This window comes from Pan paniscus, chromosome 5 (genome assembly GCF_029289425.2).
Source record: "Pan paniscus chromosome 5, NHGRI_mPanPan1-v2.0_pri, whole genome shotgun sequence".
Lineage (NCBI taxonomy): Eukaryota > Metazoa > Chordata > Mammalia > Primates > Hominidae > Pan > Pan paniscus.
Genome location: NC_073254.2, coordinates 52534878 through 52560056, shown reverse-complemented (window position 1 = coordinate 52560056; position 25179 = coordinate 52534878). Strand labels below are relative to the sequence as shown.

The following is a 25179-nucleotide window of genomic DNA, read 5'->3' as shown; positions in this document are numbered from 1 at the left end:
TTTCATGCTGGAAACATTCTTAGCTATTGTGAATAGTGCTGCAATATATATGGGAGTGCAGATACCACTTCAATATACTTATTTCCTTATTTTGGCTATGTACCCAGCAGTGGAATGGCTGGATCATATGGGAGCCCAATTATTTGAGAAACCTCCAAACTGTTCTCCATAGTGGTTGTAATAATTTACATTCCCACCAACAGTGTACAAGGAATTCCTTTTCTCCACATCCTTGTCAATACTTGTTATTGCCTGTCTTCTGAATATAAGCCAGTTTAATTGGGGTGAGATGACATCTCATTGTAGTTTTGATTTGTAGTTCTCTGACGATCAATGATGTTGAGCAACTTTTTATATGTCTGTTTGCCATTCATAGGTCTTCTTTTGAGAAATGTCTATTCAAATCTTCTGTCTGTTTTTTTGATCGATTATTAGATTTTGTCCTATTTAGTTGTTGGAGCTCCTTAAATATTCTGGTTATTAATCCCTTGTCAGATGAGTAGTTTGCAAATATTTTCTCCCATTCTCTGGGTTGTCTCTTCACTTTGTTAGCTGTATTCTTTGCTGTGCAGAAGCTGTTTAACCTGATGTGATCGCATTTGTCCATTTTAGCTTTGGTTGCCTGTGCTTGTGGGGTATGCTCAAGAAATTTTTGCCCAGACCAATGTCCTGGATATTTCTCCCAATCTTTTCTTGTAGTAGTTTCATAGTTTGAGGTTTCAGATTTAAGTCTTTAATCCACTTTGATTTTATTTTTGTATGTGGAGAGAGACAGGGGTCTAGTTTCATACTTCTGCACATGAGTATCCAGTTTTCCCAGCACCATTTATTGGAGATATTTTCTTTTCTCTAGTATATGTTCTTGGCACCTTTGTCAAAAATGAGTTCACTGTAGGTGTGTGGATTTGTTTCTGGGTTCTCTATTCCATTCCATTGGTCTACGTATCTTTTTATGCCAGTTTGAGGGTGTTCTGGTTAGTATAGCTCTGTAGTATAAATTGAAGTCTCATAATGTGATTCCTCCAGTTTTGTTCTTTTTGCTTACGATAGCTTTGTCTATTCTGGGTCTTTTGTTGTTCCATATAAATTTTAGGATTTTTTTCTATTTCTCTGAAGAATGTCACTGGTATTTTGATAGGGATTGCATTGAATCTGTGCCCACTTTAAACATAAAAATATACTGTCATGAAGATAGCCAGCTAAATATCCAAATACCTTCCAAATAAAATTATCTAAAGGAGATGACTGTAACTCCGGTTACAGTATTTTATTAGCTGAAGGTATAACTTGACAGTTAGAAAATATGAGGGACAAAAGGGAATCTTCTTGTAGTTTGTTGCCAAGGAAAGTGATCTCTTTCCTTCACAAAATACTTGTTCTTGGCAGGAATGTTGTGAGAATTAACAAGGGAACATGTGGAAAACATTCTGAGCTCTGAAGAAATGTAAACTCTGTCTAGTAATCTGAAGGTATGATGTGCTTTAACTCACATATTCTAACCAAAAGCAACCTAGGACTTGGCAGTACTTTTCAACTCTTCATTGACTGTGGAGATCCTAGAACTCTACAAAGATGGTAGGGGTGGGGTGGAGTGGGAACGACCACACACCCTTCATCTATCTAATTTCTCTCTGTTTAAATACCAAAATGATCATCGTGTTGCTTTTTTATTTTTTTTTTAATCTAAAGATTACAATGAGTTTAACTGTTAATAATTCTGTCTGGCTAAAAGCCATCATATAAAGAAAAGTCTTTCCCATCTATCTCACAAAGACAAACTGATCTTTCATTTGCTACTACAGCTACTTTTTGCAATCTGCTTCGTAGACTCACAGTGATCACAAAACAATTTCTTAAAAAAGAGCTGCCTCTCTCATTTTGATAGTTGTAGACCAACCACTCTACACTGCTGCCCACCTCTAAAATATGACAATACCCTTCACCTGATGAAAACAGTAATTGCTTGAAATGCAAATGGTGACTGATTAATCAATCACTGAGGTCTTCACTTACTAAACCACATAATAATGGGTCTAATGCTAATCCTTAGAGCTAATTTTCAAAGTACTAAGAAGAAAATGATCTGTTTACTGAAGAAGTCATTAACCTTTTTAAACTGCATAGTCCTATCTAACTGGCCATGTACCTTTAATATGTATATATTTGTGTGTGTATTTGCTGTTTATAAACTGCATGTATGGGCTGAGCACGGTTGCTCATGCCTGTAATCCTAGCACTGTGGGAGGTCAAGGCGAGAGGACTGCCTGAGCTCAAGAGTTTGAGACCAGTCTGGGCAACATAATAAGACCTTGTCTTTATTAAAAAATAAAAATAAATAAATAAATAAAAGTATATGTATGAACACACACACATATAATAAAGTGAATTTGCAAAATATAAATTAAGGCTGAGATAAAGAGCTTTTGCTATTTTCTCCACACACCTCAGACAGTACATTGTGTGCCCTTTGTCAGAGACGGCTGACTTAAAGAACCACCTTAGTCTAATCTCAGTATCCTTGTTCTAACACACATCATTATTAAGCTCAAGGCTGCTTTAGGTCCAACCTTGTATGGATAGATTGGATGGGAGGAGGTAGGTAAGATCTCACTTAAGGTCTCACTCTATGTCTCCTAAGAAATGACACCACTGTAAAGTAATTATTTACTGACCATCTATGCCTGAAGGCCCATGTGGTTTCTGTCTGGGAGACTACCTCACAGTAGAAGCACTGTACAGCACATGTCATAGATGTGAATCCTAACTTGAAGAACCTAGACATAAAGGCTACAAGGAACATTCCAGCAAAATAACAATAACAATTGGTAGTTCAGAAGAAAAATGATTGAAATCCCCACCATGGGCAACCTGCTGACTGCAGGACACAGAGAAAGATGGAGACAAAGACAGTCAACCTGTGGTTCTCAAAATAAATCATTTAAATTTACCTCTCAAAATCAGGAAGCTCTGTCCTTTAGAGTCAGGGCCAATATTTAAGGCTGAGGCAGTCTGGCTAGCCTAAGAGGGCACAGAACAGTCTTCTTGAAAAGAAGTACAGCTGGCTTAACTTGATGACCTTTAATGTCCATTGCTGAGAAATCTCAATTTTCCTTCAGGCTTTTTAGGAGATGACCTGGACATTGCATTAATTTCCTTCCAAGCAAGAAATTCTCCATCTCTTTCTAGTTAAGAGGTAGGTATTCACCTAAACGAAGGCCTACAAAGGTATGACTGAGAGCTCAATGCCTGTCATTTCACTAACGGAGATCTAAAAATATTACCACCTTCAACTGCCACTATAATACTGACATGTAACAAAGAACGTGATCAATATAAAATCAGTTAATAAAACTGAGTACAGCAAAGAATGCCAGTGCTTCTACTTTACTCTTCTTTCTGCCTAAAATACTCATTGATGTACTTATCAACACCATCTAATGGGTGCTCACTGTAAAGATATAATCCTCATTAAGATGATGGAAACTACCAGTAATTGAAGGTCTACTAGGTGAGCATATTATTTTTTTCTTATACCAAACCTGAGAGATTTATCATCCCATTTTACAGATGAAGAACAAAATTTTGAGATGTTAGCTTATTTACTTAAAATCACAACTGGTAAGTGGCTAAACTTAGATCTGAAACCAGATGTGATTTTAGAACTCACATTTTCAAACTACTTTAGTGTATGCTATATTTCCAAATATATGTTTCATTTTTTCCATATTTCATTCAACAGTCTGCTTTTCCACAGTCTGGTTAGGAGAAGAAACAATTACAATAAAATGTGAAAAGCAGTAGCATGATATAGGGGAAAACAGCACAGGCTTTAGTGTCTTAAAGATCCGTGTCCAAGTCTTGGCTCCATCACTTACTAGCAATATTATCTCAGAAAATATACTTAAGTTTATGAGTGCCTACATTTTTTCATCTGTAAAAGAGGAAAAATAATAACTATCTTGCAGAACTGTTCTGAAAATTACATTACCATGTATATAAAATATACAAAATAATACCTGGCAATGTAGTAAGCATAAAATAAATATCATTATTAGTTTTAGATACACAAAATAGTATAGGATCAGAGAGGAGGAAACAGATCTACCTAGAAGATGGACACAAGTAAGTGATATTCACCAGAGTTTCCTGCTTGTTTCAGCATCTGAGTACATGAGTCTCCTTCCCAAACCTCTCAGGATGACCCAGTGTGTTCAAGGTTCAACTCCTTGACTGCTACCTGAACATAGTGGTAGTGCTTAACAGTAAAGCCTTCTCTGAGGGCCAAGATTGGAAGGAAAAACAAAAGACTAAAGTACTGTGCATTTGAAGTGCTGGACCTCAAATCAAAGGACACTGAATGTTTTCAAGCTTCTGGCTGGAGTGGGCAGGTAGTTGGCTCTCTGACTTCCCGCTGGCTAAAATCAGGATGGTCTATCTCACTTCAGGCACAGCTCTTTTCTACCTCAGTAAAAAAAAGAAATCTACTCTACCTAGTGGAGCTTGGGAACTGGGCACAAGAGGGATAAGAAAATGCCAAGACTATCTCACACCCCCTACCCTACCTCAAAGCTGGTCATTTGGAAGAGAAGAGTACAACTGAGTTCCTTAGAATTCAGTGCCTGGATGTTACTTTGAAACTGTGCAAACATGGGCCTGACTGAGGCCTAGCATCAAATTATGAGCATTTAAAGGAGCTGAGGTTGCAGTGTTAAGTTTGTACATGGAAACAGTTTGTGCTACTTCTGCTGGGGAGTTACAAGGATTTTTTAAGTTATGAAAAATACTCTGTGACCTTTAGAAAAACAATATAATTATTTTGACTCTTCCAAATATAATCCTTGAGATATTTTAAATAGCAGACAGCATTATTAGAAAAGGCAAATATCGCTTAAAATAAATTAAGCTACAGGCGAAGGCAACAATGGGCATTCTGACTGCTCTTTAGAGAGCCACAAGATTCATGACTTCATATTTAATAAAAATGTCACAGATGCACAAAGATGTTTTTGGGATTCTATGCATCTAGAAGAGAAATTTCAGTATATCCACGGCTTTAAATCGAATGACAGAAAATAATTATCCAAAAATACTAGGATACTACAATAGTCAATTTAAAACACTGATTTTCTACATTAAAACTATTAAAATTTCAATCTTGGCCCTCAGATTAGTTACATGCTACAAACTGGGCAATGATCTGCATTTCTGTTGTGTCTTAATAACGTTCTTCAGATATTAGAAATTATGTATATTTTGATGTCCACCTTCTTGGATCTAGCTGCATTTACTCAGTCAATCTGACTCCCCAAAAACATCATTCTGACCTCTGCTGACACTCCGCCGTGAATACTAAGCACATATCACCTCACAACTGATGGAAGAAATCAGAGTACCCTGAGAAGCACACCAAGTTAGAACCAGTTGCTAACTTCTGTGAAGAATTCAAATAAGGATGAATTCACATAAGAATGACATACATACCTGTACCACAGGATCTTTTTGTTGGTGTGATTAATGAGACATGAGCTGTGTCTGTGCATGGCCCACCTAGAAACAGAAAGGCAGGTGCATCAGTCAGGACACATCCTTTACATGCCCATATAGTTGCTTTTCTGAGTAAAGAGAAACTTTAAAAAGGAAAAGATCAACCTGAAAATATAACGAGGAGAAGTAGTAGGAAAGACGGTGGTGGTGGTGGTGGTGGGTTAATTCTAAGGACCTAATTTTAGTTCAGCAATTTAGTCTACAGAGATGCATAGTCTTTCTACATTCTAACATGCTTTTCATAAAAAAAAAAAAAAACAGCCGAGTCTCACATAATGTTAACAAGTTAAAGAATAAAAATTTAATTAGAATTCAGATCTGGGTGAGAGGAAATTACCCACAAGTTTGGGGAGATGCAATCTTCCACAGAACGATGAGCAAGAGTACTCTCTCTTAGGTTGGTTTCTCAGCAGTCACTCTACCTTGGAATTTACTGAAAAACTAGCCTTACATAATAAGGGGAGGGGGCCTTAAGAAACAATAAACTGCTTGTCAGAAGAAATAAGAATCATTCTCATATATAAAGAAAGCATTGCTGACCAAGGAAGAATATCTAGTTTCATTATAAGAAATATGATATCGAGAGGCCCTTTATGGAATCTTGGTGGGCCCAGAGATCTGATGCATAAGCATAATTCAAGAGTATGCAAGAGATATAGTTGTTGGGTGAGTGAAGGCTTGAAAATCAATAATTTCATTCTGCAAAATCAAGACCTTCAACACATTCTGAGGTTGATATTGATACATACCCCAACACTCCCCAATGACATGCCCTGGGATAGGCAGTGGTGATCATAAAGGAATAGGACACATAGGCAAAATGTTACACATTTATTTTAAAAAGGGTCCCCAGGTGACTGTGACTAGCAGAAGTAAAAGATGGTTACTTGGCAGAGTTGTGTATCTCCTACAACAATAATTCATATCATTTAAGTTACTCACTGAAAAGGAGGGAAAGATGAAAGAGCTCTGAGACCTGTTCCTAGAGTGTATAGTGCCGAGATTCATGGGTTTAAGGACTTGGAGAGCCCACCTAAGGAGCTCCCTCTTAGCTTACTCTTTACTATAACAAGGCCATAACAGCAACAACCCTTAGTGAGTGTAAGAAGACACAGATGGGAAATTTTAAAAGAGGAAAAAACCAAGTAAGTGCACTGTTGACTTCAAAGAACACTTAGCAAATACCTACTATGTGTCACCACACAGTCATGGAGATCATAATCTTTCTTTAAAAAAAAAAAAAAGAAGAAACTTCTGTACATAAATACAGAACAATACATGACAGCAATAAATAGCTAGATAGAAAGTGGCCGAGTGCCAAAGAACATGAAACAGGTAATAAAGGCTATATGTAATGAGGAAGGAGAACATTCATCATTGGCTTGTATTACTTGGAAATGCAAGAATTTGAAAATGAGGCAAGAATAAATTGCAGTTTTGAAAGGCAGACCAGAGAGCAGAGTAATTTCAACTGAACATTTTTCTACAAATGCCACATTCACCAGAGAAAGTGTAATGGACTAAAATTCCAGAGGTTCAAATGGTAAACTGCGACATGAAAACAGGGAACAAGAAGAGACAATGAGAAACATGCAAAGCTAACACAGCCTCAACATCCTCAAAAACCCTCCTGGACTGGCTTCTATAGCTCCATAAAATGCTGTAACTTCTGCTTCCATGTGAGGGTTCTTTGTTTTTGTTAACTGAAGCCTTCTTATTTCTGGAAAAGTATAGGCTTTTTAGAAGACTGAGTTAAAGTCTGACAACTACTCCCTACTTGCTGAGTAATCTTGCATAAGTGATCCTCGGTTTCTTTAACAAAACAAACAAAAAAATGGAAATAGTAAAACTGCCAATAAGCGACTTTTGATGAATCATCTGTACAGAAAGATGTCATAAACCATAAAACTTTATATTACGTATTATCACTTTCTCTTCCACTTGATTTTATGTTCCCAAGGATCAAGAATCACACTGTTATCTACTGTTGGGTCATTGCTACATAGACAGTGAATGCTTAATAACGTTCATTAAGTGACTACTGCGAACTATTTAATCAGAAGAGTAACAGATTATATATTTTAATATATATATATATTTTATACTTTAAGTTCTGGGATACATGTGCAGAATGTGCAGGTTTGTTACATAGGTATACACGTGCCACGGTGGTTTGCTGCACCCATCAACCTGTCATCTACATTAGGTATTTCTCCTAATGCTATCCCTCCCCTAGACCCCCACCCTCCAACAGGCTCTGGTGTGTGATGTTCCCCTCTCTGTGTCCATGTGTTTTCATTGTTCAACTCCCATTTATGAGTGAGAACATGTGGTGTTTTTTTTTTTTTTTTTGGAGGAACTTTTAAAATTAGGGTGTAACATTTGAGAGAATGCAATATTAGAATGATGTGTATAGAACTTAAATGTACATCCTGAGGGATTTTAACACATACACACTATGTAACGACCATAGATTAAAATATGAGAACATTCCCAACACCCAGAAAGTCCTGGGGATCATTTTTTAAAATACAAGTTCCCAAGCCCTGACCCTGGAAATTTTGATGTAAGAGATTGGGGTGGACATAGGAGGAAGTTAGTGTACTTTTATAAACCAGCTGAGCACAATGTAAATATTAACAGTCCAGTCATTTCTAATTTCTGATTACCCCTAACTCGGTATCTGGTCAAGATCACTAAGTTCCCATAACACCATGAGCTGCACAGTGCACAAGGGTAACAGCTTAACTAACAAAATGCTTTTTTTAAAGCACATAAAATAATTCATCCAGTAGAATTATATAAGAAAGGAGAAACTGTCAAATCAAAATCCCTAAAGAAATCTGGCTGAGACTCATGAATTAACACCCATATTTACAAATGTTCTAGAGGATTATCAAATAAGAGAATCTTTACCTTGTCTTTAGGTTGAGAGTTTATTCTTTTAAAAATTTCTAGTGAATACATTTCTGTAGGTTTCTGCAAATAAACTTTAAGGCTTCCTAGCATATCTCAACATGCATCATCATGAAGGTGTTCTCCAGAGAGCTTGTTAAACTAACAACCTAATCCAATGTATTCACTATATTACAGTAAAGTACAAATGGAACCATAGTTGAGCCAAGACAAATTGACAGCAAGAGTAACTGGCAGTAATAATATATCCCAGCTTTGATAATTGGGCAATGTTATAAACAGAGAGCTTAGAGTTAAATTTGGTCTGGCAAACTACAACCTATGAAACACTTTAAAACCCAGAACAGGAACATATCAGCACCACACATATATTCTACACTAATTGCGCTGTCATCCACACAATTACAGGTAGTTCCAAATCAACTCTGTTAAAATCAATGCAGGAAATTAAGGGCCACTCACAGAAAATGTTTTCAGGTTTCTGTCCACAACAACAACAAAATATATAACATGGGTAACATTTGGTTACAGCAAACAAAATAGTTTTGAGAGTTGACATTAAGGGTCAAAGTTCCTTTCTGGACTTTCTAATGCCTGAGAGTGTGGCTGGCATAAGTCCCCATGACTCACTGTAAACTTGGCTCCCATTTTTCACCTTTCTTCTTCTTCCCAAACAACAGGGTAGACAGAGGTAGTAACTAAAGAAAAAGGTGAGAAAGCCTCTTCATGATTGTGGGTTCTATAGATAAATGTAGTATGTATGTGTGTGTGTTGACCGGGACTGAGGTTGGGACAATAGATGTATTTCTAAGCACAGAACAATTAAAACCATTATCTTCTAGCCTGTATCAGTGGCAACTGAGTTTGGGTTTATTAATGTCTAAAAAAATTACAAAGTTCCTTGCTTAATACGACAGGTTCTTGGGATTCTGAGCCAGATGATATCAAGATTAACCAACCTGAAATAACTTTTAGCCAATCATCATAAATGCTTTTTGCTTTCTTTTGCTAAAGCAAATTAACTGAATTTTTTCAAGTTTCTTCATTATCCGGAGATATTTATTAACAGACTAACATTTTGCATTTGATATTACATTCAGAGAACTTTTTCCTTAAAAAACGTCAAGTTTCAACAATTTAAAGTTTGGAGTTTGCATGTGAATAAAGCCTCTGGTAACTGGTTTGTGACTAGAGAAGAGTGAATATTCTACCTTTTCTTCTAGGGATGTTTCTATTCTTGTATTAAAGATGTCATACATAATGCAGCACTATGGATCACATTTGCAATTCCACATAAAAGCCATGAAACTATATTCTTCAGCTGTATTCCCAACAAGTAGAAATTGTTACAGCATTTGCAATATGGTGGTAGATTTTCCCGGGGAAGGAGTACTGACTGCAGCCCTATAAAGTTGAAGACATGGGTCAAATCTGCATACTCACTTCACTGTAACCTGCAAAAACAGAACTAAATAAAGATACCCCATTAACTATCAACACACACATTTCAAAGTGAAGCACCAGAATTCTTATATTTTTCCAGTCTCCTATAGAGTTACTGAGCATGTCAAAAAACCCAGGGCTACCTACTCATGTAGTGGTCAATCCCATCGGCTAGTTGAAGACTACAACTCAAGGAGGAAGTCAAGAACAGTGGTTTGGAGGATAGCTGCATTTAGCCTTTCACGCACTCAAAATCCAAATACAAATGAGTAAATACAAATACCATTTCTTCTTAATCTTGAAATAGAGATCAACAATCTACTCTGAAAAGTTTTGTTAAAATAGCTGTGATGACTGGTTATTTTTGGCTTCTGGTTCCACTAGCCCTGACTTGCTGCAGTTAATCATGTGCTAAAAACCTTCAACACAAATAATAGCACATCAATTAGAAAAAAATAGACTACCACGGAATTGGTCAGCTAAACATTGCCAGAAGCACAATAATCAAATATTCTACTATCAGTCCTTTCATAGTAACTGTAAAACATTAATACGCAAAAATAGCCATTCCTTTTGTAGATCTGTAACACTTCAATTTTCTTACTTAATTAACTTGACATTTACATAAAAGTATCTAATTATTTTATCAACTAAAGGCACTGTAGGCTAATTAAAAATGCATCATCCGTTTTTAACCAGCTTGTCAATTCCACTCTATCATAATCTGTACATTGTTTACCTTTGCAGCATCTCACTTTTCCAGGCTCACAGTTCTAAAGGTAATTGTGGACAACAAATTAAAGGGCTACAATTCTCTCCCTTCTGTAGAGATTCAGAATATCTTTTTTTTTTTTTCCTCCTAAGCCTCCCTGGGCAGAGAGAGATTCAGGATATCTTATCAAGAATTTCTTGATGAGGCTTCCTCTTAAAAAAAAAAAGGACAAAATAAACCTCAAAAAATCTATGCAATGGAGATAGTGAAACAAACTGCACTGTTTCCTGATGTGTCCATGTTGAGAATGTAAAATTATCTTCAAAAAATTCAAACAATCTACATTTCTTGAGCAGTTAAATATTCCTTCTTTTACCTTCAATATACAAATGGAGATTTAAAATAGCAAAGAATTGACAGTATTTAATGTGTATCAGGTACACAGTAGAATGCACAAGAAAAGTAATCTCTTCAGAAAAGAAAACCCTAATCTCCAACCTCACCCTAAACCTGGAATTCATGAATTGTTTTAATCAGAAAGGACACAACTAGGCTGTCTATATAATTGAGTTTGAAAAGCCCTATCAATTAAAAACAAGGATACATATAGTGAGTTGGAATCTAAGTTTACAGAAATTCTTCAACACACAGATAATAGCCCTCTTATTTCTCCAAATGAAACTTCCAAATTAAACCATTTACAAAACTTTTTAAGGAATCTAAGTGTTAATCTCCCAGAGTTAGAAGTTCTAATCCTAACTCAGTACATGATCTTTCACACTATTTAAATCTAAATTAGTAATTTACGAGAAGGGAATTTTCAAAGTGGGTCAAAAGTTGCAATTGGTAGCTTATCTATTTTGCTAATAAGGGTGTCTTTCTCAACAAAATCGTATTACCACTCCACCTTAACTCCCCTAAACAATTACAGGCATACCTCAGAGATATTATGGGTTTGGTTCCAGACCACCGTAATAAAGCAAATATGGCAATAAAGTTCGAGTTGCACAAATTTTTTGGCTTCTCAATGAATATAAAAGTTATATTTATACTATGTTGTAGAGTCTATTAAGTGTGCAACAGCATGATGTCCAAGAAACAATGTACATACCTTAATTTTATAAAACTTTATTTCTAAAAAAAATGCTAATGATCATCTGAGTCTTCAGTGATTCATACTCTTCTTGCTAGTGAAGGATCTTACTTCAATGTTGATGGCTGCTAACTGATCAGGGGGTGGTAGCTGCTGAAAAATGGGGTAGGTGCAGCAATTTCTTAAAAAAAGAAAACGAGGCTGGGCGCGGTGGCTCACATCTGTAATCCCAGCACTTTGCGAGGCTGAGGGAGGCGGATCACAAGGTCAAGAGATTGAGACCATCCTGGCTAACACGGTGAAACCCAATCTCTACTAAAAATACAAAAAAATTAGTTGGGTGTGGTGGCGGGCGCCTGTAGTCTCAGCTAGTCGGGAGGCTGAGGCAGGAGAATGGCGTGAACCCGGGAGGTGGAGGTTGTAGTGAGCAGAGATTGCGCCACTGCACTCCAGGCTGGGCGACAGAGCGAGGCTCTGTCTCAAACAAACAAACAAAAAAACCCAACTCTGCCAGATCAACTGACTCTTCCTTTCACAAAAGATTTCTCTGTAGTAATGCTGTTTGACAGCATTTTACCCACAGGACTTCTTTAAAATTGGAGTCAATCCTCTCAAACTCTGCTACTGTTTTATCAACTAAGTTTATGTAATATTCTAGATTTTTTGTTGCCATTTCAATAATGTTCACAGTATCTTCACCAGGAGTAGATTCCATCTCAAGAAACCACTTTCCTTTGCTCAATCATATGAAGCAGCTCCTCATCCATTAAAGTTTTATAATGAGATTGCAATTCAGTCACCTCATCAGGCTCCACTTCTAATTCTACTCCTCTTGTGATTTCCACCACATCTGCAATTATTTCCCCTGCCCAAGTCTTGAACCCCTCAAAATCATCCATGAGGGTTAGAATCAACTTCTTCCAAACCTCTGTTAATGTTGATATTTTGACTTTCTCCCATGAATCACAGATGGTCTTAATGGCATCTAGAATGGTGAGTCCTTTCTAGATGATCTTCCATTTACTTTGGCCGATCCATGAGAGGAATCAGTATCTATGGCAGCTATAGCCTTGTAAAATGTAGTTCTTAAATAATTATGACTTAAAACTCAAAATGACTCCTTAATCCATGGACTACAGAATCAATGCTGTGTTACCAGGCATGGAAACATAAATTTCCTTGTACCTCTCCATCAGAGCTCTTGGGTGACAAGGTGTATTGTCAATGAACAATAATATTTTGAAAGGAATCTTTTTCTCAGCAGTAGGTCTATACAGTAGGCTTAAAATATTCAGTGAATGATGCTATAAACAGATGTGCAGTCATCCAGGCTTTGTTGTTCCATTTACAGAACACAGGCAGAGCGGATGTAGCAGAATTCTTAAGTGCCCTAGGATTTTCAGAAGGGTAAATAAGCACTGGCTTCCACTTAAAGTCACCAGCTACATTAGCCCCTAACAAGAGGGTCATACTGTCCTTTGAAGCCAGGGACTGACTTTTCCTCCTGTAAGTCCTGGATGGCATCTTCTTCCAATAGAAGGTTATTTTGGCTATTTTGAAAATCTGCTGTTTAGTGTAGTCACTTTCATCAGCGATCTCAGCTAGGTATTTTTGTTAACTTGCTACAGCTTCTACATCAGCAACTGCTGCTTCACCTTGCACTTTTATGGAGATGGCTTCCTTTCTTAGCCTCATGAACCAACCTCTGCTAACTCCAAGCTTTTCTTCTGTAACTTCTTTACTAGCATGGTAGTCCTCATGCTAGTATTTTCTGTCTTGAGAACTTTTAAAGCTTAAAAATTACTAAGGACACTAAGAAACTTTTTTTATGTATCTTACATCATTGATATTTATCCCATATGAAATTATAACTTGACAAAAATGTTTTCATTTAAAATTAAAATAATTAGACGTCAACATAAAAACTTACTCTTTTATGAAAAATAACTGCAACTTAAAAAATAATGAGAGTGGCCTGGCTTAAAGGAAGCTACTTGGATTTTCATGTCTATATCTGTATTTAATCTATTTATATGAATATGAAGAAAGCGCACTATTACATAAATATGTAGTTGGAAAAGGAAAGATCTCATGGATGCCCTAAGAGGGACTTGGGGACTTCTATGGATCTTTGGACCACATTTGAGAACCACTGGTATAGAACCAGTGAACCTAAAGGTTAATATAAGATCCAATTTCCCCATACTCCTTACGTGCCAACTGACTTATTTCTAGTCTTGCAGAAACCAACTGATGTACTAAGTGTAAATAACAGTAAAAGGGTTTCCCAGTCTCAACAAAATGTGAATATTTAAGTAAATAAAGGTAAGGGATAGTGGAATAAGCTAGTCAAAATTTCATACCAAGACATTCCATTTCTGCTACGTATGTAAGAAGAGTAAAAACATGTTTCATGGAACTCTCAAAGGATTCTGGGTAAGCAGTTAAATATGTTCAATTTTAGTTTTTCAGATGTAATCTCTCACCTAGAATCCTATACCTTTCCATATGTTAAGATGCTGACAAACGCTTACCACTGATACTTCAAAATGTGATAAAGTCCAACAGCGATTAACAGTGACATTCTAAGACATCATCACCCTCTTGGGGATAAAAATAGAATAATCCCCATTTTGTTAGAGGTCGAAATATCACCTGGCTAATAAAATCAGTACTAATTTTAGACACTGTTTTGTTTTTCTCTTGTGACAAAGCATATTTAATACGAATACAAAATTAGGGGCTGTCACCTCTCCAATTTAGGCTTCACTTTTGACTATTTACAGGCTTAACTAAGGCTCAACTCCGATTTCTAGATTTGCATCATTTGCATTTTACCATCAACACAAGCATGATTCTCATAACATTAATGGAGACACCACTCAGTACTGGAAGAGCTTTTTTTTTTTTTTCAAACATAGTTCAGCTAGCAAGACTATTCTCATAAATCTCAGCCTGCAGCAGCTACTGAAAAAAGGTTGCAACACTTTCCTTAGAAAGGGAAATGACTGGTGCATGTTCTTCCTAAGAGGCTTCAGGACTAATGAAAAAAAGACATCTATTCAGGCCACAGGTACTGTTGCGTGGACTTGTAAAAACAACTTGGAACACCGGTGCCCTTCTCTTCTGCCTCTTTGCTGAAACTTTCCCATAGCTAGCTGTACCACAGCTGGAATATGATGAGTGACACTAAACGGAAATTACCTTAGTCCAACTGTCTTGCTTTACAGACAGAAGTGAACACTGTCAGGTCTTAATAATAGGATCTCTCTTTGCAACTAATAGTTGAAAATGTCACAATTTTAATTGTGTAGTGAAGGGATTATACTGATATTTCAGAATTTTAAAAATTCCTCACTAAGGTGACATCTTATTGTTTTTATTAAATCTAAAGAATCATCTTTTTGATGGATCAAAAAGTGAGATGGTTTATAAAGTAACAGAGGCCATGAATACAAAATGTACAGTTACATAGTCATTTTTTGGCATTGGCAGCTCTGAATTTTCAGAAAGAAGTTCACAAGCACAATTAAAATATATTTATGTAAGCTTAAAATGGCTGCTTCAACACATTCACATAAATGCCATTATGTTTTTTTTTCAGCCAAACATTTTTGTCATAAATAAAGCTTAGATTTAATTTAAAATCAGCACAGTGTCACATATTACTTGTACCTACACAAAATAAAAATATGACGAGTGCAAGAGCTAAAGCTGTGTGAAGTGTGGTTGTTTACATGACCTTTACTTTCACAGAGAAGGACAGAGCATTTAATTTAATACGAACATTTAAAGAAATCCATATTGGGGGCAGCGGGGACAGTGATGATGTTGCTTGAAAATCTAGTTTGAATATCAGTAACTGTATAATCTCACAAGTGACTGAGGTAATCTTTTGGGAAACTAACCTTTCAGATCTGCAGACTTCTTAAGGGACTTTTGAAAATGAGTATTAAAAGCTTGCTAGTATTCTCTCTTGCAAGTGGGAATCTTCAAGAGGGAAATTTAGGTGATAAATACCAACGAGCAAAAATGGTTATTTTACAACAGGCAAGTGCCTATTTGTACAGAAGACAGAGACAGAGACAGAGAGAGAGAGAGAGAGAGAGAGAGAAACAGAAAATGACTCTCATTATTCCAAAACTCTGAGATGAATTGTTACCACCACAAAGCATCCAAATTTTCAAAATCTGGTAGGGACATTGCTTTTTTTTGAGTTGCTTTGTCTTGGGGTTACTGTATGGTACAGAAAATTATTTTAAAAAAATTAAGTAGCTATTCAAAAATCAGGTACAGGCAATGAGAAGTCCCTTCTTTAATGTATCAAAACACATAAAGTAGGTTTCTAAAAGTAAGAAAAATTAAAAACAAAACTTTTCCTAAATATTTAAATCACTAACCATTTATTGAGTACTATGCCAGCAGTGTGCTAGGTGTTCTGGGACAGAGCAAAGTAGCATAAAATAAAGCCTCTGCTAATTTGGTGCTTAGTCTCTAAACTTGTGCAGAGATGACATTCTCTTGCCAAGAACAGAGAAGAAGGTTTGAATAAATAAAGACAAACTATATTCCTTTATGAGAAGACCCAAAAGTTTATTAAAATGTCAATTATTCTGAAAAAAAAATCTATATATTCAATATAATCCAAATCAGAAGCTACTGATACATACTATAAAGGTATATTCCAGTTTCAGAAATATACAGGTTGACCAATAAAACAAAATAAAGAGCCTAGGAACAGATCTATGTTTATGTAATAGTATTAGCATTTTAAACTAGGACTATTCAATGAATGGTTTTTGCATAACTGGTTATCCACTTGGGAAAAAAAAATAAAGGTAAATCTCTATGCCTTAAATACAAAATAAATTCCAGATGGGCTCAAGAGCTAACGATAGAAAAAGATAAACCATGAAAGTATTAAATGTATATAGAAAAATATTTTTATAACTCTACGATTCAGACAGCCTTCTAAGAAAGACAGAAAACTGGAAGACAAAAGACCAACAGACTTAAAGTTTAAAAAATTCTAATGAATACAAGGCACTCAAATGAAAATTAAAAGCCAAGTAACATACCAAAAGAAACTGGCAATATATGTAACAAATACTTATCTAGAATTCTTTTTTTACATATATGTAACAAATACTTATCCAGAATTTGTTACATATATATATATAAAAGAATTCCTACAAATCAGTAAGAAAAAAATAGCTAATAAAAAATAAATAAGCAAAGAACAACACTGATAGGCAAATCACTGGAGACTTATAAATTGCTAATAAACATATAAAACAATGCTGAATCTCACTATCAGGAGATGTCTGGAAAACACAAGTTAAAATGAGCTATTCTTTTGCCCAACTTATTAAAAAAAAAGAAAAAGAAACAAAGAAAAAACCCACCTAATATTGGTAATGCTGTGGTAAACAATCACTCTCAAACATCATTCTTAGGAATATAAAGTCATACAGTCATTTTGGAAGGTAATATTGCCATGCAAATCAAAACTTTAAATATACATATTCTCTGATTTGTTAGTTCCTCTTCTATGTATTTATCATGGAAAAATAACATATGCACCATTAGCCACATACAAAAATGTTTACTTGACATGGCTCATAATAGTGAAATATTAAAAACAACCTCCAGAGAAGAGAGTAGAGAAAAGGATAGTAAGGGCAATACAGAATATTATGCAGGAGTAAGGCAGATCTCCATGTGTAGACTTGGAAAGAGCTCTAAAATATATTAAGTTAAAAAGCAAGTTATAAAACAATATATACAGTATGCTGTCATTTATATAAAAATAAAATCTTTTTTTTTTTAGACTAAGTTTCATTCTTGTTGCCCAGGCTAGAGTGATCTTGGCTCACTGCAACCTTCGCCTCCCGGGTTCAAGCGATTCTCCTGCCTCAGCCTCCCGAGTAGCTGGAATTACAGGGGCCTGACACCATGCCAGGCTAATTTTTGTATTTTTAGTAGAGGTGGGGGTTTCACCATGTCGACCAGGTTAGTCTTGAACTCCTGACCTGGTGATCTGCCCACCTCAGCCTCCCAAAGTGCTGGGATTACAGGCGCAAGCCACGGCACCCAGCCAAGATAATATCTTGTATGTAAACATGTACACAGCTGCATAGAAAAAATACAACCCATAATGAATAAACAGCGGTTATTTCTGTAAAAAGTAGGAATTGGGTGGTGGTGATTGATGATGGTGACGTTAGAATATTTTCATGTTCTATTCTATCTAAACCTGTGTCTTTGTAATTCAAAAATTGAGAATGTAGTCATGTTTTACTTGCATACTTAAAAATAGGATTAAAAGTTTTGAAAAAGAAAAGCAAGCCAGAAAATGAATAACTTAAAAATCATGGTTTTGCTTTAATTTGGTTCTTATTTTGACTACAAATGGAAGGTCAGATGATACTACCAGTACTTAAACAAGTTCCTATCCAACTGACATTATGGAACAGAAAGAATTTCTATAAGAAAACACTGCTGAACTGCTCAACTCCTGTATTTTGACAGAGATTAACTTAATGATCTCACACATTGATTTTTGATAAATTATGGCTCTTCACTTCAATATAGCATATAACTGTACATTATTACACTGTACTGCAAAGTATCAATCTTTTCAGAACACAGCCCTAATAAAAGCAGCATGCTTTGCAGAACCAGCTTTGGGATGAATAAATAAATGCACTGGGGAAAAAAACACCGTTAAATTAAAATCAAAAGAGACATTTAAAGTTTGGGCATTCTTCATTATGGGAAAGAATCTTCCACTTTGAGACTATTATATATCAGAAAAACTCCATCTGTTGTATAATTATCTCTGATAAACGGCCTGATGCTTTGAGCTTCATTAGAGAAAAGCAAAGAGAAAGACACACACACAGAGAACTGTAAATAAATCTCCCCACCATATTTCACTTAAAACCAGCCCAGCAGGAAGTCATAAAATATTTTTTAATAGGCAATATTTTCTAAATGCTTTACTAGAAGAAACCAGCCTGTTTTGCCCAATATCTGGCCTCCTGAAGTAGGCATAGTCTGAAAAAGGGAACACTGGTTTCATTTAGAGATTATTAGAAATTTAATTGGTAAAAACAAACAAATCAGAAGTTTAGCCGCTTGGTGGCAGTGATACTAAATTTCCAGGGAACAGATTAAGGCTTGTTAGACAGAAATGAAGATATGTAGCCAATGATGCCCAATGGATGTTCAAAGACCCGGGGCAGTCTAGCAAGGACATCTGTTAAAAGGCACTACCATTTTTTAAATATCCCTGAGGGAGCTACGATATCACCAGAAACCAGTTTCCAAGGAAACAATGGAAATCTGTGTTCAACCAAATTAATTTAACCAGAGGTGGAGTACGTTCTCAAATTTCTATTTTGGGAATCAGTGTCATATTAAAGGAAAATCCAGTCAGCACCTGGAAATGAAGCTTTAGTCATTAAAAATCCTCACTAACATGCCAGTTAATATGGTTCTCACTTTTTCTGTATATTTTATTTTACTACAACAAAAGTATGTCTTGGGTGGATGCAGTAGACAAGAGCAGGAAAAAAAACCAGAGTCCCGTATTATAGATGCAAAAGGCCCAGAGTTCAGTTGTGGCCCTCTCTTGGGACTTAAGGAGGGTCACTATCTAAACCTCCCTTTTTCATCTATAGAATAGGAAGGAGAATATTTGCCCTATGCTGCACACTGTCAAGATGATTCTAGGAACATGTGTATCAAAGAACTCTGTAAAACAGGGGTTTGCAAACTTTTTCTGTAATAGGCCATTGGGTCTCCACAGCAACTACCCAACTCTGCTATTGTAGCACAGAAGCAGCCACAGACAATACAGTAACAAATGAGTGGGGCTGTGTTCCAATCAAACTTTACTTATAAACACTGAATTTGGAATTTCATGTATTTCCCACATTTCACAAAATATTATTTATTTGATTTTTTTCAGTTGTTTAAAAGAATAAAAATCATTCTTAGCTTGTGGGCAGCATAAAAACAGGTGATAGGCTGGATTTGGCCTGTAGGCTATAGCTTGTCAACCCCTGTTGTAAACTATAGCTTTATGTAAGAGCTGGTTGCTGTTTAATTCTTAGTATGTACCTCCACAGAGCTTAGAAGACTGTTTTGTATGAGATAGGTACTCTCTAACTGCTAGTTTAGAATATCAGACTATTTGAAAACAAGTCCATTTCTTGCCATTAATCCTCCCTAGCAGCAGGTATCAGTTCTCTTCCTCTCCTGCCTAGAAAGAGACAGACCAGCCATGACCCCCCAAACACCTCCATTTCCATTCAATATGCTAGTGGGACTGGGAAGAAAAATCCAAAAACTCAGGTAGACATGCACATCATGTTACCAAACAGGTCATAAATAGGGATGCTCAGGCCTTTAAAAGCATAACAACAGAAAAGCTGACTTGTATAAAGAGCTAAGAGGGCATTTCCTCATCTTGTGAGCAATCATCTGCCTGTACTTGAGAACAACAAAACAACTGATTCCAGCGTTCTAACTACAACCTGGCATTATCCTTTCTCTCTGCAAAAGTTGGGTCAAAAAACATAACTACAAATCACACTTTATCTCCCTTAGAAAAAATCTAAAAACTGGGAGAACAGTAAATACGCAGTAGCAAAAGCAGAAAGAAATGTTTTATTCTTTTTAAGAGTTTGTCCAACACATCTTCCACTGTATAGCCTAATTTGCATGCAATGTCCTTTAGATCGTAAATCATGATAGAGAATGGCAGCTATGGTGTGGTGGCAGAGACCCAGGCCCTTGGAGCCAGAGTGCTCTGTGATCTTGGGCAAGATAATCATCCTGTGCCTCCATCTTCACACCTGTGAAATGGATAAAATAGAAGTACCTGCCTTACAGGGTAATTATGAAGATGAAGTAAGTTAATACAGTTGATCCTTGAACAAGAGCAGTTTGAACTGTGTGGGTCCACTTAGATGCACATTTTTTTTCAACCAAATACAGATGGAAAATAAGTATTGCCCACATATATGGAGGGCCAACTTTTCACTAAGTGGGTTCCACAGGGCTGACTGTGAGACTTGAGTATGCGCCGAATCCCCTGTGTATAATGAGGGATGATTGTGCATATAAGGTACTTGGAACAGTGCCTGGTACTTAGCAAGGATACTTGTTGTGAGCCGTTACCATTACTATCGCATTTAAATGCTGTAACAAGTCCTTTAGTCACTATTTGAATTTTGTTTACATATTTTTGGAAAAGGCTTCCGACGGCTAAGCTCCATGGACTCTTCTGCAGACACACACAGTTTGGGACAGGGAGACATATGTTTATGTTCAGATACAGAAATATCACTTAGAGCTTTTAGATACCTGCTTCATTTACCTGCAGGGAAGCATATTAAGAAATTCTTTTGGGTAAAAATTAGTCCTGTTTCTAAGTTTTACATACTTTTGTCAATAGTTATTGCTCTATCTGCAGTCTTTTCAAAAGAAAATGTACCCAGACTCTCACCACTTTCTGTTGATATGTTCATAGTTCAAGTTCATGTTGATAGTAAGAAGGTGAAAGTAGATTTAAGCAACATCTGTTTTCTTGTATATTAGGAAAAAAAATAATAAAACCTTCCACAAGCCCCAAACAAAATGTAGCACTTCTAGCTCTATGCAATAACAATGGATCCATAACTACTAAATAGTTTACAAATTTCACGGTACTTGGATTTGGCATCCCAAATTCATTTTCCAACAACTGCTACATCTTACTTCTCCACATCTCTTCAGGCGAAGCTAAGAAGGAACCCACAGATGAAATTCTGGTCCCTTGAGGATACTAAAATATCAACATAGGCAATCTCCTGCTGCCTCTTCCGCCGTCCTTTGTCACCTTGGTAGATCACAGCTTAAAAAATTTGCAAGATGTAGATGGATCAGGCTGTCTAGTGTCTCACTTGGGTCTTCACTGCTACTAGGCAATCACTTTATCTCCCATTGATTTTTAAAGCATCCACCCTGACAGCTCTTAACAAACTCAAGGTACTTTTCTTACCCCATATTCTCAACCCTCAAATCTGGCACACATCTTCCTCACTCTAGCACAGCTGCTTTCAACCTAGGTGAGGGAGCAAAGCTGACCTGAAAAAGCTTTGCAAATGACATGACTGTTAACCACTACTAGCTACTTCCCCCCTTCCACCCCAAAATTCTTATGCACCTGTTTGGGAGAACAAGCCAGACTCCCAGGGAGAGACATATGTAGTCAAAAAGGTGACCTCCTTATTTATAAAGACCTAATCTTACTCATTTCTATACTCAGCACTTAACTTAGTGTCTAACATACAGCAGACACTCAGCAAAGACTGCTAAATTAATATACAAACCACTGAAACAGTTTATTAAATAGTTTATTTAGGTAATCCCTCTTATGATCACCAAATCCAAGTGCCTCTTTGTCAGTTTACAGCCTCGGTAGCATTTTCATAATATTGTGACAATATCTTATAGTGACTGAAAGCACAGGCTCTAGATCCAAATTCATGTGTTAAGAGCATGGGCTTCACTGCCTTGCAATAGCTCTATAACTTAGGGCAGAAAGTTAATGAACCTCTCTAAGTTTTAATGTCCTCATCTGTAAAAACACGTATAATAAAAGCACCTACCCTAATAGGCTATATTGAAAATTAAATGTTACCGCATCTAAAGAACTTTGAAGAATGTCTAGAATATAGCAAATGTTTCATAAATGTGAGCTAACATTATTATTATCTAAACTGAAATTTGTTCTTTGGCTTTTGTGACCTTGCCCACTATCATTCTCCTCCTGACTTCTTCAGTTGCCTCCTCTATCCTTTTTGCTCCTTAAGTGCAGAAGTTTCACTCACAGGTTTATCCTCACTGCTTTTCTTTTCTTTCTTTCTTTTTTTTTTTTTTTTTTGTGAGACAGAGTCCCACTCTGTCGCCAGGCTGGAGTGCAGTGGAGTGATCTCGGCTCACTGCAACCTCACCTCCCGGGTTCAAGCGATTCCCCTGCCTCAGCCTCCCGAGTAGCTGGGACTACAGGTGCGCACTACCATGCTCGGCTAATTTTTGTATTTTTGTAGAGACGGGGTTTCACCAGGTTGGCCAGGATGGTCTTGATCTCTTCACCTTGTGATCTGCTCGCATCGGCCTCCCAAAATGCTGGGATTACAGGCATGAGCCATGTGCCCAGCCCTCCCTGCTTTTCTTTGCTCTCACCCTTGGCAACCTCACTTAACACCTATGGCTTAAACTATCATCTCCATGTGGATGAAGCCAATCTTGACTTCACTCCTCTGAGCTCCAACTCAACCTGCCCAGTTGCACACAATACAAACTTAAGTCATCACCATATCTCCAACTGGCAAATCTCATTTCCCTAGATCTGTAGAAACTTGAGGAATTAGGAAAGAGATTAGCTTCAGAGAGTATAAGTCTAAGAGAAACATACAATGGTTCAAAGCAATGATGTCACCAAGAAGAGAGAGAAAGGAAATGAAGCTAGTACAACTAGACATCTTTAATCAGGCTGAAGGTATTCATATTTAAAAAAAAAAAAAAAAAAAAAAGCCCATAGCAGCCTACAGTGGCCTAAACTGGCAAGTAACTCTTGGTTATGATGTCGATTTCCACATATCTTAATGACAGGGAGAGAAAGCATTCTTCTTGCCCACACAAATATTATTCTCTATGACAGTTGTATTTCACATTGTGAATTAACTGATTAAAAGTATGAACTCTGAAGCCAAATGCCTAAATTTGAATCCTGGTTCTGGTATCTACTCGTTTGTGACCACAGGCAAATTACTTAATCTTTTTGTGTCTAATTCCTCATCTATGGAATGAGTATAATGACACTATCTACCTCATTGGGTTATCACGAAAAACAATGAGAAAATATGCATGTAGAATAATGTCTCATATATAAAGTGCTCAATAAATGGTAGCTACTGTTATCTCAGCCTCACATGCATTTTGGTGGCTTGAATTGATTTGTGGTGGCCCGATCCTGGTATGCACGAATCCAATCCAGTTTCCATCAGATGAGATCCTGACCAACTTTTTCCTTAGACCAGGAGTTCTTAACCCAAGGGCCATAATAAGCTGTAGAGAAATTTTATGCAAAATTGGGTATAAATGGATGGTGCATATTTTTCTAGGACAAGAGGCCACAGCTGTCATCAACTCCTCAGTAAGTACATGATCTTGAAAAGATTTTTTAAAACAAAACAAAATCTACTGCCTTAGCATGACCACTACCATTTTCACCATTTTTTTCCTCCTCTTATATGATTTCTACACCTTGGCCTCTATTCAATAAGTTATAATATTAAAAAAATTCTTTCTTTGCAATGTTATTCCTGTTTAATCCTTTCCATTTTCAATACAACCAAGGCTACTTCTCCAAAGAACTGTAATAATATCACCTCCTCTGCTCAAAAACATGGCTACTGTCTCAAGTCCAAATAGCTTAGCTGGACATTTAGCTTCTATGTCTTGGCCACAACTTACCCTTCCAGCCTTGTCTTTCATTCTCTTCCACAAATGGCCCTAAGACAGTCATTTGCCATTGACAAACTCCATGCAGCTTTCCTTCCACAGCTCATTCTACTCTGTCTAGTATGTCTCTTCACCACCTTCTATCCATCTTTATCACCACTTCCTCAGTAGGTCAATGCCCTTCAACAGTTGCTGTCTTTAATACATAAGGACCAACATGGGTGTATGCAAACATGTATCAGGGTTTGTCAAGCTCATCATTACTGGTATCGTGAGCTGAATGATTTTTTGTTGCAGAGGACTGTCCTATGTGATGCAGGACATTTAGCAGCATTCCTGGTCTCCAGACATTATCAAATGTTCTGGGGCTGTGGGGTGGGAGATCACTCTTGGTTGATAACCACTGATAAACTACAACAAATATATGTAATTTCCCCTTCAAATTCTTTGAGGACAAAGACTATGACCTTGCTTATTTTATATTCTCGATATTACCAAATATAGCAGTTTATGACAGATTTAGATAAATATTTGTTTTCTGCTAACCTTTCCAAAGTTAGTATACAGAACACAGAACATTCTAACCTACTGTGTTTCTAGATATTCATGAAACTTGAAATACTAAATTTCAACTTAGCTTTCAAAGAAAAAAAAAGGCCAGGTCTCACAAGGCTGCAGTGTAATGGTAAGACCACAGTCCACTGTAACCCTGAACTCCTGGGCTCAAGAGATCCTCCTGCCTCAGCTTCCCAAGTAGCTGGGACCATAAACACACACCACCACACCTGGCTAATTTTTTTTTTTTTTTTTGGTAGAGACAAGAGTCTCACCATGTTGTCTAGGCTGGTCTCAAATTCCTGGCCTCAAGCAATCCTCCTGGCTTGGCCAAGTAGAGCTTTTAAAAGGCAAAAACTACTATGTCATAATATCCCTATAATTTTCAACAAATACT

At 36.7% G+C, this 25179-nt stretch overlaps 1 protein-coding gene across 2 annotated transcripts in view; it reads right to left on the bottom strand.

The window, feature by feature from the left end:
• Window positions 1-25179, bottom strand: part of ZFAND3 (zinc finger AN1-type containing 3) — a 336409-nt gene that overhangs the window by 66601 nt on the left and 244629 nt on the right. Inside the window, exon 4 of one of the 2 annotated variants that reach the window (XM_034962030.3) lies at window positions 5482-5547. The exons of the other annotated variant lie outside the window; for it this stretch is intronic. Coding sequence (XP_034817921.1) covers window positions 5482-5547 — 66 coding nt within the window. The remainder of the gene's footprint in view (window positions 1-5481; window positions 5548-25179) is intronic. 2 annotated transcript variants of the gene reach the window in all.